This window comes from Lacerta agilis, chromosome 5 (assembly GCF_009819535.1).
Source record: "Lacerta agilis isolate rLacAgi1 chromosome 5, rLacAgi1.pri, whole genome shotgun sequence".
NCBI lineage: Eukaryota > Metazoa > Chordata > Lepidosauria > Squamata > Lacertidae > Lacerta > Lacerta agilis.
This window is the reverse complement of record NC_046316.1, coordinates 80941135-80957384: the sequence shown is the minus strand read 5'-3', so window position 1 is coordinate 80957384 and position 16250 is coordinate 80941135. Positions and strand designations below refer to the sequence as shown.

The 16250-nt window shown below is 42.6% G+C and overlaps 1 protein-coding gene and 3 non-coding genes across 4 annotated transcripts; 2 read left to right on the top strand and 2 right to left on the bottom strand.

Moving 5' to 3' along the window:
- Nucleotides 1–486: 486 nt before the first annotated feature.
- TRNAV-AAC lies at nt 487–559 on the bottom strand. Its single transcript has one exon. It is a non-coding gene; the product is annotated as a tRNA-Val (tRNA).
- Nucleotides 560–864: 305 nt separating this feature from the next.
- On the bottom strand, nt 865–937 carry TRNAV-AAC. The gene has a single exon. It is a non-coding gene; the product is annotated as a tRNA-Val (tRNA).
- Nucleotides 938–1883: 946 nt separating this feature from the next.
- On the top strand, nt 1884–1956 carry TRNAV-AAC. The gene has a single exon. It is a non-coding gene; the product is annotated as a tRNA-Val (tRNA).
- Nucleotides 1957–3312: 1356 nt separating this feature from the next.
- Nucleotides 3313–7818, top strand: ACTRT3 (actin related protein T3). Its single transcript, XM_033150622.1, has 2 exons — nt 3313–3660; nt 6772–7818. The coding sequence occupies exons 1-2, from the start codon at nt 3458–3460 to the stop codon at nt 7688–7690; spliced, it is 1122 nt and encodes a 373-aa protein (XP_033006513.1). The 5' UTR covers nt 3313–3457; the 3' UTR covers nt 7691–7818.
- Nucleotides 7819–16250: the final 8432 nt, after the last annotated feature.

Here is a 16250-nt window from a genome sequence, read left to right as displayed (position 1 = left end):
ATGAAACGAGAACGAATCGGCTCTGTTAGGAAGTAGGTTGTAGCTGCAGCACGCAAAGGACTGTCCCCTCACCCGCAAAGCTGCATAAGATAATTTCCCAACATTTATTGCGGTTTTCATGCTGAAGGCACTGCAATGCTGGGCAGAAGAGAGAAATAAATAAATGAAAATCCCGAAACTGGACTGCCATCAAGATATATAACGGCGACTTAAATGCTGTTTTGCAAGAAATGTGATTCCAATGTGGCCCGTGTGCCCTAATGGCTGCAGATATAAAGTGATATGTTGAAAGTTCGGTTACAAATGCACACTCGTGTTAATCTGAAATAGATTTACCAGCCAGTTCCGCCCCCTCCCTCCACAATCCAGTATTAGGCAATTTCAGATTGAACTAAATAAAACACGTTTTGACAGCGAATAAAGTGAATCCCAAATCCGTAATATAAACGGGTCAAAATAAATAAATTCAAGAAAAACAAACTTGCATGTTTCCGCCCGGTTTCGAACCGGGGACCTTTCGCGTGTTAGGCGAACGTGATAACCACTACACTACGGAAACCTCTATACAGGAGCGTTTGAAATTATTCTATATATATGCCTGTTGCTCAATGGAAGAGAGAATAGAAACATCAGCACAATGCACGGTACTTAATACTGAACTGTTATTCCAAAAGTATATTTATAATCCTGAATAGTCAAGCCCAAAGATAAGATATGCGCAGAACTCCCAAACATATGGGGAGCAAGCCCCACACAGAACGCAATGAGATTTCAACTCCCTAGGAAACATGCCAAAGATTGAGCTGTCAGATCTTCCTTGCGTGGACTTGCTGGTGTCCAATAGTATTTTTAAAAAACTTTTCCTGTTTCCGCCCGGTTTCGAACCGGGGACCTTTCGCGGGTTAGGCGAACGTGATAACCACTACACTACGGAAACTTGCATACAGCTTACCCCACCTCCTCTTTCCCTTGTTGTTGTTTAGTCGTTTGGTTGTGTCTGACTCTTCGTTACCCCATGGACCAGAGCACGCCAGACACTCCTGTCTTCCTTTTTTATAATATATTTATTCATTTTATAAGAAAAATACAAACAAAACAAATAAAACAAACAACACACAAAATTCTTATCTATTCTTAACATTATTCCACTATCATTTTAGGATGACTTCCCCGATCTCCTCCTTCTGAAATTCATTTCACGGCACTCCTGTCTTCCACTCCTCTTTCCCTAGTAAGTTGTTGTTGTTGTTGTTGTTGTTGTTGTTGTTGTTGAGTCGTTCAGTCGTGTCCGACTCTTCGTGACCCCATGGACCAGAGCACGCCTATCCTTCACTGCCTCCCGCAGTAAGTGCCATTGCTGTAATCTCAGGTGTGCTCTCTAAATGAAGAGAGCAGATCATTGCAGTGGTAGCTTTTGAGGTCACAGCACTATTTACACAACCCGGTTCCCCGGCAGTCTTTGCTTCTCTCTTGCGAAGACATATATCTTAGCATACATCAGGCTACCGCTGGATGCGAGGTTTGCTGCGGGAGTTCCATGACAAATGCATTGTCCCTAAGACAAGAAAGGAGAAAAGAGCAACCTTAGTTGTGGGAGATCCCCTCCCCACACTTATGATTGCATATATTTCTAAAGTGGTTACAGCAGACCCCACCACCCAGCGGTAGCCTGATGTATGTTACTATATACGTATATATCTCCACAAGCAGAATGATAAGGTAAAACCTTGCTAGGGAGCTTAATTGTGGAAATGGTGCTATTAGCTCTCCCATAACAAAATCCCCCACTTAAATTATCTGCTCTATTTGTTTAGGACGCACATCTGAAAATAACAGCAATTGTACTTACTGGAGGAAGAGGCAGCGAACGTCCGCGTATTCAGGTTTCCGTAGTGTAGTGGTTATCACGTTCGCCTAACACGCGAAAGGTCCCCGGTTCGAAACCGGGCGGAAACAGAATTTTTTTTTTAACTTCTTCCTTGAAATCATTGGGAGATCAATCAGCCATGTCCATGCAGGAAGATTTGACATCTCAATCTTCGGCATGTTTCCTCGTCAGTTATACTCTCAGTTGCATTCTGTATTGGGCTTGCTTCCATTTAAGTGTGCATAGACAGTAGCCTGAATTGACCTTGATCTCCCAAACTGCATTATTCTTTAAAAATATACCATATTTACGGTTTTAAAAAACGTTATTGAAATTCTCCTGGGGTGCCTCTCTTCTCTGAGGACTTGAAAAGCAGCTAATAAATTATTTTAATAACTAATGCATAAATCACAAACATTCAAAGAAATTAAGGCACAGTGACCAGGAAGGAGGTGATCCTCCAGGACAGAGGAATTTGTGCAGTTTTGGGCAGCCATGAAGAACACATTCACAAAGTGATTTTATCCAACTACAGGTAGCTAGGAATAACCTACTGCAAGCCCTTTAGAAGTTAGCAGGTGAACATTGCTGTGGACCAAGGTAGAGGCTTGCACCCAGAACTCATTGGAACTTAATTCTAACTATGTAAATTTAGGGTTATTCTGTGCGGAAGTGTTTGCTGGTCGTCCTTCCTTCATCATGTCACACCTTGTTCATTTCTTTTCTCACTTGTGGGTCATGCAAATCTGCATTATATGCTGAGCATGTTAGTCAGTGGGTGAACCTTCCCCTAACACCTTTACAGCTCTCTCATTCATAGAAAAATCTACAAATAAGTAAACAGATGCACAAAACAAAATGCAAATCTGGATCACTGTAACTTAATTTCTGTAGCAATAAAACTGCTAGCATATTTGCAAAGCTAAACAGGGCCTGATACTGTATTTGTTACTCTCTAGTAGTCCCAAGCATAGAAATCCCTTTTGTCCCAGAAGCTTCATGCTTGACACTACTGAACTATAGCAGTTTGCAACAAAGATTCATTATTGGTTAAGAACATAGTCTTGTTTTTGCTTATATTGCATAATTGGGGCTGGATGAAGGTTGCCGTCCAGAGTGACTGGGGAAACCCAGGCAGATTGGCAGGGTATAAATATATTATATTACTTATTATTATTATTATTATTATTATTATTATTATTATTATTATTATTATCATTAACAACTTGGTGGGGTAGTACCCTGTTCGCCCTTACTGTATGTATCAGCTCCCGCTGGGTTCTTGACACTTGGAATGAGGATTCACGGCGTGTGCACAGAAAGCAAAACAAAACAAAAATCCTTCCCCATTTCCTAGTCATATAGATATTCACAGCCTTACAAAGCTTCAGGAGAAGGTATCATAGCAACATGCAAGTCACAATAGAGCCAGCCACACATGCCTGGGAATATTGTTAGCCTTACTCTTCCCCCAATATAAGACAGGCCCACTGAGAGCCAAGTGCCCTGAGCAGAAACAGGCAGAAGCAGAACCATCACTCAGGGAACCACCGCTCAGGAACTAGGCAGAAGCAGAACCAACTCTCAGGGATGGGTGAGCTGCCACCAGCTGTGGTGATAGACAATGGCTCAGGTCTGCTCAAGGCTGGCGTGGCTGGGGACAAGGAACCGCGTGTCATCTTCACCAACCTAATAGGCCGCCCCAAGGCCAAGTCTGTGATGTTGGGCGCTGGCCAGAAGGACTTCTACATTGGAGATGAAGCGCAAGCAAAAAGAGGGATCCTCTCCCTCAGGTGCTTGGAAGACATGGGGGAATTTGAACCGTAGGGAAGCAATACGTATTGGCTAAGCTAGTTTCTTAGGAGTGGGGGTATCTAGGGAAACAAGTGGCCTGGGATGGTACACAGAAGGGGAGTGGAAAGTTCATGCAAAAAGTGATTCAGGCTCATGAAGGCTATAGTATCACAATAGGGTAGAACGGTGGTGGTGATTTCAGACTTGGGGGCCAAATGCAGCCCTCCAAGCCTCTATTATCTGGCCCCTGGGACTTTGCCCAGAACACACCCCTCACTGGCCCTGTTTCACACTGTCATTGAGTGTTTCTGCCTGGCTGGAATGTGCCCTTTAACTCTGGTAATGCCGCTTGCTTTCCTGAGAGAAGGTATGTGAATGTGCACAGAAACTAGCTAAAGGCAAATGTTTGCATTCATTGTTGTTGTTGTTCAGTCGTTCAGTCGTGTCCGACTCTTCGTGACCCCATGGACCAGAGCACGCCAGGCACGCCTATCCTTCACTGCCTCTCGCAGTTTGGCCAAACTCATGTTAGTAGCTTCGAGAACACTGTCCAACCATCTCATTCATTGCTCCACCCACTTTTGCCTTTTGTTCCAGTCACAAATAGCAAAAAAAGGATAGAAGCAGCTCAGGCAGGAGGGCAGTGGCGTCAGGGGAAATGGCCCAGGAGGAGGGGTTTAAGAACAATGAGAAAGGGGGCTCAGCCCACCAGCTTGAAACAACTGCATCCCTTTATCTGCAGCTGTGAGTCACTCTTGAAAATGAAGAAATTAGAGGTCAAAATGGATCTGTGATTATTACTTCAGGATATCTGCTCACTTGTAAATACTTAGCCTCTCAATACAACTGAAATTTACCCTTCCCTTTTTGACAAAGACTACATTTTGTAAAATCTTAAGGTTATTCACTGATTGGTACTTAAGTATTTTTATTTTTTACATATAGGAGCACTGTGAAATCTTTTTCCAAATTAACAAAGCTAAAAGAGTCTTCTTGTTGTTGTTGTTCAGTCGTTCAGTCGTGTCCAACTCTTCGTGACCTCATGGACCAGAGCACGCCAGGCACCCCTATCCTCCACTGCCTCCCGCAGTTTGGCCAAACTCATGCCAAATAGTCTTATTCGGGATAAACAGTTTTTTTTTGGGGGGGGGCTTCACAATAAGAAACACATTGGTCCAAAGAGTTGTCCTGAAATTTTATTCCAATGCATGAGTCTGTTAAATTATGAAAAGCCCCACTGCTATAGGCTTAACCAAATTTTCTAGGCTGAAGCCAATGTGTGGAAGCCCTACATCAACATGGTTTCTGTTAACATGCTTAGGATTCAAAATTTAGGCTGTCATCTAACTGCACTAATTAGCAAATTAGGTCAACATAAATGAATAGGACTAGTTAACGGGTTAAAGCCTCTGACATTCAAATTGACTTATTTGCAGAAGATTCATAGTCAAATTCAAAATGGCCAGACTCAGGGGGGGAAGAGCCAGTTTTGCAATCTACAGTCCGGGTGCAATTTGTTCTGGAAATGTCATGGTCCCATCAATGCAATGCCTAGTAACAAGATAGAGTGAGTTTCAAAGCTCAGCTTATAATGGATTGATGGTTATCTGGAGCATTCCTCTATGGTTTGCAGTGTATCCAGTTTTACACTGAACTTTTCACCCCAGCTCTACCACACATATGAGATAGCTAAAAACAGTTTGGCTTTGTTTTCTCATACTGTGTTTAAAATGGTGGTAGAAGGGCTGGCACTTAAAAGTCTCTGGTACACATCTATATTACAAATGAAATTGGCTTAACAGTCTTGGCTACCTCACCCCACCAAGAAGCACCCTGGCACAGGTACAGTTCTCAAGGTTTATTAGCTAGGGCCCATGAGGGATGGGTGAATCTATCAATGTTGGTCTTGCTCAGTTTTTATTTTTTTCCTATCTTCAATTCAGTTCTCCACATTTCTACATCAGTTGGCATTTAAAAATAAAAATAAAAATGAAGTCCTCATGTAAATGCATCAGCATTTTAGTGCATTTACCAGCATTGCTGCGGTCAGTCTCCTCTGGAGTAAGGATATGGAATTCAGCTATATGTCATCTAACCTGGTGAGAGGACTCTTCCCCACTGAACAGCATTTAAGGCAGGCTGCTGAGGTGTTCCTGAAGTGCAATAAGACCTGCAACTGCAGTTGGCACTTCCAGGAGGCTGGAGAATAGACTTGCCACCATTGCTCTGCCTGACAATAGCCTTTTGGTGCTGTCAGCCTCCTCTGCGGGAGATGTGGGAGCCTGCTTGTATGTCATCTATATCCCCACTCTGAACCGTATTTAAATCAGGCTCCTTTGGAAAGTAGCAAGACCACTACCAGAAATTTTATGGTTGGTTAACTTTTGTTTTTGCTTTGAGCCTAAATTGGGGTATTTGGGGGGGGGTGCTGAATTTATTCTGTGTTTGCTAAATTGTTGGTTTATGTATTTTGAACTAACTGACATGTTCCATATGTTGTGTATTATTTTAATGTTTTTAATGTTTGTTGTAAGCTGCTTTGGGCATAGTTTGTTGTAGGAAAGTGGAGTATAAGTAAAATCAATCAATCAATCTAGAAATGAATCCTTAAATCCATGACAGTTTAAAAAAAAAAAAGTTTGAAGCTGCTTCCGATTCATCATGGAGCCACACTCTTCACGAGGGATTTATTTTCATTTACTACAGTTATCCTCAAGGCAGCATATATGGTTTCCCCTTCCCTTCCATTTCATCCACACAACAACCCTAAGAGGTAGTTTAGGTGGAGAGTTAGTGACTGGCCCAAGGTCACCCAATGAACTCCACAGCTGATAAAGAATTTGAAGCCTGATGTTCCAGATTCAAGTGCAACACTAGACACACTTAGCACTTTGGTTATTTTCTGATTCAGTGTGTTTTTACATACACTTGCACATGCAATACATAGGGTGTACATAAGATGCTGGCAAATTTAGTAGTACAAAAAGTTTGCTATGTGCTTTCACAAGGGTACATAGGCATGCTGCATTTTAAAGCTGGGAATGCTAAAGGTTTTGGGCATGTCAGATTATGATAATATAATACCACCATCTTCTTTTATTCTTCTATAGATATCCAGTAGAACATGGAATTGTCACTTCCTGGCCTGACATGGAGAAAATATGGAAGCACGTTTATGATAATGAATTGAGGTTAAACTCCTGCACAAGACCAGCTCTGATAACAGAGGCACCACTTAACCCACTGGCCAATCGTGAACAAATGACAAGGCTGCTCTTTGAAAAATTTGAGGCACCAGCTCTCTACGTGGCCATCCAGGCTGTCTTGGCACTCTATGCAGCAGGCCTCACAACAGGTTGTGTGATGGATTCTGGCGATGGCGTCACCCACACTGTCCCGATATTTGAGGGCTACTGCTTGCCTCATGCTGTTCTTCGGCTTGACCTGGCAGGCCGGGATCTTACAGAATATCTCATGAGGATCCTGAGGGAAAGCGGCATTGCATTGGTGAGCACAGCTGAGAGGGAAATTGTGCGAATCATCAAGGAGGCTCTGTGTTACGTGTGCTTGAACCCTGAAGAAGAGATGGCTAAAAAACCTACTTCAATTGAGAAAACCTGGAAATTGCCTGATGGGCAAATCATTAAAATCCACAACCAATTGTTCCGCTGCCCTGAGACCCTCTTTCGCCCATCTAACATTGGCATGGAAGCCCCAGGTATTGATAAGCTGCTGTTCAACACTATAATGAAATGTGATATCGATTTGAGGACCACTTTGTATGCCAACATACTCCTTTCTGGTGGTTCAAGTCTCTTTCCTGGCATTTCTGATCGCCTCACAAAGGAGTTGATTCGTATGGCTCCCAAGGACACGGAGGTGCTGGTCCAGGCACCTTCTGACAGGAAGATCTCTGTCTGGATGGGAGGATCTATCCTTGCTTCTCTCTCTGCCTTCCAGGAGATGTGGATATCCAAGGAAGAATATGCTGAAGTTGGGGCCAATATAGTACACAGGAAGTGCTTCTAGATTCCTGTTGTATTGAAACATTTTTATTTAAAAAGCTGTGGGGAAGAAACACAAATTCATGGCATCCTTGGTGAGGCTTTTAGCCTCACAGCTTTCTGAAAGATGAATAAAGGTAACACTTCCATGCATACTTGTTTAGGGTACAAATTTGGGGTTGTCTGTAGAATAACTACTTGTTTATTAATGAAAAATGACAGGCTTACAATCTATAAGGAAAAAAAATGACTTGGAAGAAGGTTGTGAAAAGCAAACTAAGGCACTAGTTCTTTGTTTCAAGTATAGGTTTAATTAAATGTTTCTTTCCAGGTCCTTTCTTACAACCTCATTCAGTGTAAGATCCCAGTTTGGCATGTTTTACTATTAAGCCAGAATGGACTTACCATGAAGCACTGCAAAGCAAAATACTTTGGGCAACAACAGTGGCTTTTTATGTTTGTTGTTGTTGAACAAAAAGAACCATCCATGTGGCTTTTAAATGAGGGGAGGGGATAAATCAATACAGCAAGAGGACAGAGGAAGCCTTCAACGATGTGTACATATGCCTACAAATTAGTTAACATTAATGTATCAGATGAACTAGCCTTGTGTCCGGAAACCTTATATTGTGATACATTTGTTAGACTTTAAATTGTGTTCACAAGATCCATCCCCGCTTGTGAAGGAAATGGGGGAACAGTGGTATAAAGACAGGCGTGCTGCAACATGCCTCCGTGCATGTCTGAATAGTTCAAATAAGGGCCCCAAAGGCAACGCCTACGAAAACGGGGGGGGGGGCGCTGCAAAATTCAAGCAACTCCACACAGTAAACTAGCAGGTAGGTAGCCGTGTTGGTCTGCCATAGTCAAAACAAAATAAAAAATTAAAAAAATCCTTCCAGTAGCACCTTAGAGACCAGTTAAGTTTGTTCTTAGTATGAGCTTTCATTTGCATGCACACTTCTTCAGACACACTGAAACAGAAGTCACCAGACCCTTATATATAGTGGGAGAGAGGGGAGGGTCTCTCACTATATATAAGGATTTTTTTATTTTTTATTTTAAGTAAACTAGCAGGCAGGCATGTCCTGGCATGCTGCTACAAGGCAGAGCGACCTCACCATGAACTTCCGCCATATGATGTTCCCGCCCATGACCCGCAGCCAATGAGAGGCAGCGCGCGCTCCGCCTGCTAACCAATCAACCGCCGCGGAGGCCGTGCAAGCGCCGGAAGAAGCCAATTAAACGCCGGGATGGCGGGGCAATCACCTGAAGCGGACCGTCTATATAAAGCCGGATGCTGGCAACTTTCAGTCTGCAGGCGGCCGAAAGGTTCTCTCCCCCGGGTGGGGTTGCCTCCCCCCCGCTGCTCTAACCCTAATTAGCCGTTAACGGCGCTCGCGCATATTCGCTGTTTTGACCGTTGACTTTCAGCGATTCGATTTCCCCCCCCCCCAAAAAATGTCATCCGTGTAAGGGGGAGGTGCCTTCTCCTCCGCTTGCCGCGCCTTCTCGCCAAACTCCTTTCTCCTGAACCGGCAAGAGCCCGCCCCCCCGGTGAAGAGGCCGCGGTCAGCCTGGCTCTAGGCCGCTGCTGCCGCGAAGGGTTCGGCCCTGTCAGCCTTGGGGAGCGGCGCGGCCGGCCGAAGGGCGGTTGAGGAGCTTGGGGGCGGGGAGCGGCGCGAGAGCAAAACAAACAAACCGGGCGGTGCTTCGGTTCCCCGCGAGCTGGTGCCGCGCGCTCCTGAGCAGTGGGGCGCGCGGCCGACGCCGCCCGGACACACAAAGCTATTGCTATTGCTGTTATCCTCCGACCTCTTTTCTCCCCCCTCACCCACTCGAAAGGGGAGGAGGGGAGGAGCTGATGGTGGCGGCGAGCGCGGAATAAATGCGCCTTAAGAAGCAGTGGGGGGGGGAGTTGTGCCCTTGGCCCCTCAAGTTTGGCTTAAAAGAAGCCCCACGCCCACCATGTAGGGTTGAGCTATAGAGCTGAAGGGAGGCAGGCTCTGTTGGTGCACGATGGTAAGGACAAGTTTGGTACAGGTGCAGCTCTGCTGGTAGCTTTTCTCTTCCCTCCTCCTCCTCCTCTCCTTTTGTGTCTTCGTCAGCAAGCCTACGGGCAAGGGAGTGCCTTCCTGGTTCATATATTATAGGCTCAGTGCTTAGGAATTGTTTATAGGCACCTTGCAGATGTACTTGTAGTTGCAGTAAAGCCTCGCTCATCCCAGAGCACCACGTGCTAGTGCAAGCACGGAATATCGCGCATCTCCTTGTTCTGGAGAGCATCAAGTTTTCTACCGAAGTGACAAATTCCAATGTATGTAGTAGCAATTGGCTGGGTTCCCACGCATGCTGACTGCAGGGTAAACTTCCTTGAAAATTTCATTTTGCTTATGTAGCTGTGCCTGCCCTTGTTGTTGTTGTTGTTCAGTCGTTCAGTCATGTCCGACTCTTCGTGACCCCATGGACCAGAGCACGCCAGGCACGCCTATCCTTCACTGCCTCTCGCAGTTTAGCCAAACTCATGTTAGTAGCTTCGAGAACACTGTCCAACCATCTCATCCTCTGTCGTCCCCTTCTCCTGCCCTACACATTCCTAAATGCCGGTGGGTTCAAATCTGCAACGAGAGAAAATAGCATTATAACACAATTGGAAGTCGTCAAGCCCCTGAGAGTTATTCTCATTTTCTTACCATTCTTCCACCTGTGTCCTATATGTTTTAGGCAAGTTTTAACAGCTTTTGCGTATGTGGTGTTTTGCCTATGTGTTTTTCATTGCTATTATTATTTCATTGTTATTTCTGTGTTTTGTTTTTTGCTCATAACTGCTGCTTCCTGTGTTGGCACCTCTCCGGAGTGCAAGCCTGGGCAATGTGTATAGAGGTCCTGACTCCTGAGCAGGCCAAAACACAAGACCCACCCCCCTCTTGGCCTTGGTGATGTGGTTTAAGGAAAGTAATACATCTGGCAGCAACATGGCTGCAGGAGTTGCTGGAAGGAGGTAGGCACGTCCAACACGTAGATTGTGATCTACCAGTAGATCACTGGATGTCTGTGGTAGATCACTGGCTCCCCCGAAGAAGCTCAACAACTTTGGCTCCCCTAAAAAAAGCTTAACATTTTTGCCCTTCACCACTCCAAAAAAGGGGGCAGATCACTGCCAGTTTGTAACTCTGAGCAATCACAGTCTCTTGGGAGTTGGCCACCCCTGCTGAATATGACATCCGACTGCCTTAGGGGCTCCACCTCAGATTTCTGTAGGGTTTGCTCCTGAGCCTTTTTTCCCAAAGATGTCCTGCAAGGCAGAAGGTACTGATTGTTCTTGGTGTTTGTTCCTAAAGCCTTTCTGAAGAATGAATATACCCTCAAGGCAGTGGAAGTTTAGGATTGGTTTTCCTTCTTAAATTTCTGTACTCTTAACATATACTGTAAACCACCCTTTTTATACTGTAAACTGTACTTGGTCTTAAGATGAAGAGCAGTATATAAATTTAATTAAGAATAATATTTGCATTTTTATCCCCCCTGCCCCTTCTATTCCTCTGATCTCTATAGAACAGAGCTTTTTATTCAGTCTACAAGTTAAAAATGATGCTATTTTGACATTTTATTTCTTATTTTATATGTTCATATGCAACCAAAACTGTAAGTCTATGCAAATGTATTTATATATATTGAATTTTATAAAATCATTTTTAAAACAAACAAAGCTGTTTAGTCAATTCTCAGTTCCTCTGTTGCCCCAACTCGGAACTTGTTTCTCTGCACTTCTGGTGTTTGTTCCTCTGTTTGTTAAAATGATATTAGCTCTTGTGAATTGTGTGCTTGGGCAGTTGTGCATGTGCATAAAATTGTGCAGTGTCTTGATACTTGTTGGAATACTTCTTTCACAGTATATCAAGATGCTGCAGACCAATACTAAAACTTAATTCTCTATGGACTCATGTGATTTTTCCTAATGACTTTGCTGCTTGTCAGCTATGATAAGCTACTGGTGTGATACATTATAAAATTACATTGACATACTGGCAGCCAATTTATCAATATGAAAATTTGGAGAAAGACAGGCTTTATAAAAATTACTGCTAGTTTTAGAATTAAGAACGATTAGGAATGGTGCTGGTTTAAGTTAGGAAAGTGTTATTTTATTTAGAAGATACCAAACTTAATGTCTCAACACCTTTAACTTGTATTTGATTTTTTATTTAAAAAAATTAATATAACTAAGTGCAAGGAGTATGCTCTGGAGTATGCTGTCATCTAGTGGTATACTGTAATATTAACACAAGAAGTGGAAACCACTTTACTTAAAGAAAATGAGACCAAAGATGTGTATATTTTCTTCTAAGTTTCTGTCACATGCTGGATTATATTCATTTTCTGTTCTAGAGGGTGGCACTCAAACCAGTGGGTTCAAATTACAAGAAGGGAATTTCAGCTAATGAAAGAATGCACTTGTTGACTGACTTCTTCTTTGGCGATCACTTGTAGCCGAGTAAGATTGTCTTCTATGAACCCGGTCTTAATAGTGAATCCATAAGTGACTGAAGGCAGTAGAACAGGCAACCTCATTAGTCGGTTTTAATTCTAGGCTGGAAAGCATCCTAACAGGGATTCTGTTGTAGCAGATTTTCTGCTTTGGCAGGTGATTAGTCCAAATGATGTTTGAGTTCAGTTCCAACTCTGATGTTTTAGCTGTACATTTAAAAATGAACATCCTGATTATTCAAGCCCTGGAGCCAGCTGGAGGACACACAGAAAAGTGGCTGCTGCTAGGCGGGGCAGCTGAGCAGCCTAAACAAAGCCTTACTGCACCTCCAGTCTCTTTCAGCCATTTCTCGCCCTCACTGAAGTCCTCTCTGGGCTCTGGAGAGGGTCTTCTTGTGAGCCACAAGGACCCTCCAGCTCTCTTTCTCTATTTCCTGGTTAGATTTATTTCCCAGTGCTGTGTTAGTCAATCACACGTAAATGGGGGGACACCTGCAATTCAATTATCCATTGTCTGTTTTTACAGGTGAGATGTGAGGCACAGAGTCTGAGCAGCAATCCTGCTGACTTTTGCATGAGAAGAGTTATGCCACACCAAGGAAGATATAGTCTGTCTTGGTAATGATAAACATTTATCTCAATTGGAAAACCATACAGCGCCCTCCATATTTTTTATCTACAACTTCCATCATTGTGTTTGACTGCTGGCTGGGGAAGATGGGGGTTATAGTCCAAAGTATTGGGATGGCACAAGGTTGAAGCAGCCTGGTCTAAAACATCTGAGTGCTGTCCAACCCAGTCCTGCATGTGTTTACTCAATCAACCCCTGTGGAGTTTACTCCCATGGAAGTAGGCACAGAATTGTGCTGCTGGTGTATAAGTTTGTTTGGCAAAGCTGCTGATTTACTGTGCAAATTAATCATCAAAGAACTTAGGGCAAGGCCCTTGTGTTTCTAAGTAAATATCAACTATGCATAGTTTGCCTAGCTTTCATCTAAAAACCATAGCACTTTTATAGTAGAATACCCCATGATTGGCATACCATGTGCAAGTATAATAGTTAGGTGGATGCATTCTGCTCTAGCATTATTTCAGGATCGTATATCATTTGACATGGTGTCAAACAACAGCTGAGCAGAAGGGTCCAGGTTCAGTCTGGCATCTCCAGTTGGAGTGTTGCATTGGGCAAAAGGCCCTTCTTCTGAGCTACGCCAGTAAAACTCAGACCAGAGGAGCTTGGAGTCCATTTTGTTTTCTTTATTGCAAAGCAGTAAGGGTTACAGTGGAAATCGTTTCGCAAAGACTGCAACCCTGCACAAAGGTCTGGGCAGGGGTATTTATAACATTTCAAACAAAGGATTTCAAATTAACCAATCATATTTCATTACCTCATTTCAGTTTAGTACGCATGTACATTACCTAATCTAATATGCAGGCGCAATAAGCATTGCTAACCAAACCTTGATTTTCAGAGATTGTCACATACTGTTAGTGTGCCAATGCATGGGAACCAGTGTTTCATGTAGCCAGTTTCATGTATCAACTTACGTTCTAGCTTATGAATGCATCTTTATTATTTAATATTTGCTTGTTCTTCTCAGTGTGAGATGGCATCTTGACAAAATCATCAGTTCCTGAAAGCAGCAGGTTACCATAATTCTCTATTAGAAGCATATTAAATGATTTATTGGGGTTCACATTATCATATTCATTGTGGCCCCTTTGGGCCACTGCTACATTAGGGGGTGGAATTGGGTTGGAGAAGATCTTTGCCTGAGGCCCAGGACGTGCTTCCACTCTATAAATGATGTTGGGCTACATGGATTACTGGTTTGAGACAGTGTAAGATAGTACCATGTATTTATGAAACAATAGAGAAATAGCTATTAATGAAATGATGGAACACTACATTTTTAAAAATATGAGTGAAATCCAATAGTGCCAAAATGCCAGTGAAATGGAATACTATTCACATAACTGATTTCTCACCACCTCCTGCAAACTCCTATACAGGGTGGTCCAAAAGTAGGTATACAGTTGAATCAATGAAATTCATCACCAACTGATGATATACATAACTGACACACAACAAAGTGACAGTTAAATTTCAGGCTGACAGTTGGAAAGAATAGTGGAGTCAGATAAAATGATTATTTTTCTTTACTGATACCATAAATGATGACAGCAAACTAGAGTCAAGAACAAAGTGGATTTTAAAGCAGTATACCTACTTTTGGACCACCCTGTAAAGGTAAAGGGACCCCTGACCATTAGGTCCAGTCGTGTCCGACTATGGGGTTGCGGCACTCATCTCACGTTAATGGCCGAGGGAGCCGGCATACAGCTTCCGGGTCATGTGGCCAGCATGACAAAGCCGCTTCTGACGAACCAGAGCAGCGCACGGAAACGCCGTTTACCTTCCTGCCGGAGCGGTACCTATTTATCTACTTGCACAGTTTTTGGTGGTGCACAGAGTGGAGGAGGGGAAGGGGAAGCCCCATGATCCTGCAAACAGAATCCCACTCATATGCCATTGGGTTGGAGCCAGAAGACCAGTTGCTCTTAGTTCCCCTGGAACCAATGGGACAAGTTATGAATTGATTTTGTTCCTGTTCATTTCAATGCTAACTAAGTTCAACTCGGTCTGTTTTGAATGAGCATATTTTTTCCGCAACAGCAGGTGGCAACATACTTTCACCAGAAGTAGAAATAAAGTACAGTATAGATCTCACAGAACTCGCAAGATTGAAGATACAGTACTTAAAACAGTTAAACATTTAAAATACAGTTCTATGATCCTGATAGCATATTTCCCTCTAAACCTTTATGTAGTTGCTAATGCAAACTATGGAGAGCTCAGATTTGGGGGGGGGGGGTGATTTTTTGCAGACTACAAATAATAATATAATTATGTCTCCTGTTCCAAAACAAGTGAGATGAAAATACACTGTTATGAAGTCCCATTTCTTCCCATTAAAATTAGGTGTCTATTTGAATGTATATATATGAATGCATGCATTCGCAGGGTATTTTCTGAATGCACACAAGACACTCCCCCCCCCCTTGCTAAAGCTAAACCATTCTGAGTCTGGCCAGTGCCTCTTGGGAGGCACATTTTTGTTCCATGAAGGAAGAAGGGCAGGATATAAATGTCAGAAAATAAATAATAAATGCATTCTAAATGAATATCAAGATAACATGCTGGGTTAAGGAAGCACCTGCTAAATTGTTCTTAAAATCCATAGACTGCAGTGGGATTAAGAACTATGGTCACATGACTGCTCCATGTATGCCCAGTTATTTCCAGCTGCCCACCTTAAATTGTATCATGCAATAGTAAGTCCACCTTACTCTATGTATAATAGTGCAGGATTAGTTAATGCAAGCATGATCGTTAATAATAAATTGTGTTTCAATTTTATTTTTTGTAATTTATTTTTTATTAATTATTTTTGTTTAACAAAAAGCAAAGAAAAAAACATCATGATACAACTGTTGTTATATGGTATTACAAAATAAAATTTGACATCCCACATTGTCGTATCTGTCTTGTTTTTATATCTAAAAAAAACAAAAACAAACAAACAAAACCACCACAGCGAAATATATAAGTAGGCACTTCATCAATAGAAACATATGTATACATACCTACATATACCTACACTCTCTTTTCTACATATACATAACATACTTAACTCATATTGTCCACACCCATTTGATTCCACAAGTCAGACTTCCTGTCAAATCCCCTTGCATCTACTTCTCTTAATATTGAATGTAAACCAAACAATGCTGCTTCATTTAAGTATTCTTCAATACATTCCGACACATTATACATCCATCGTTTCCCAACTCTTTATCCTTCCTTTAACACTCAAAAGCTGGCATGGAGGCAAAATTGTTATTATACGAAATATGCCCAAAATTGTGTTTTAATTTTAAGATAATTGCATATAACATGTTCCTTACATGGATTAGGACAGCATATCCAGATCTTAATCTCTAGCACTGACCTTGGCAAAGTCAAATTAGTGCGATCCACTGTTGATCCAGTTTTCTGAGCTATGGATTCAGTTTTGTGTGCCTATACTTGTCCA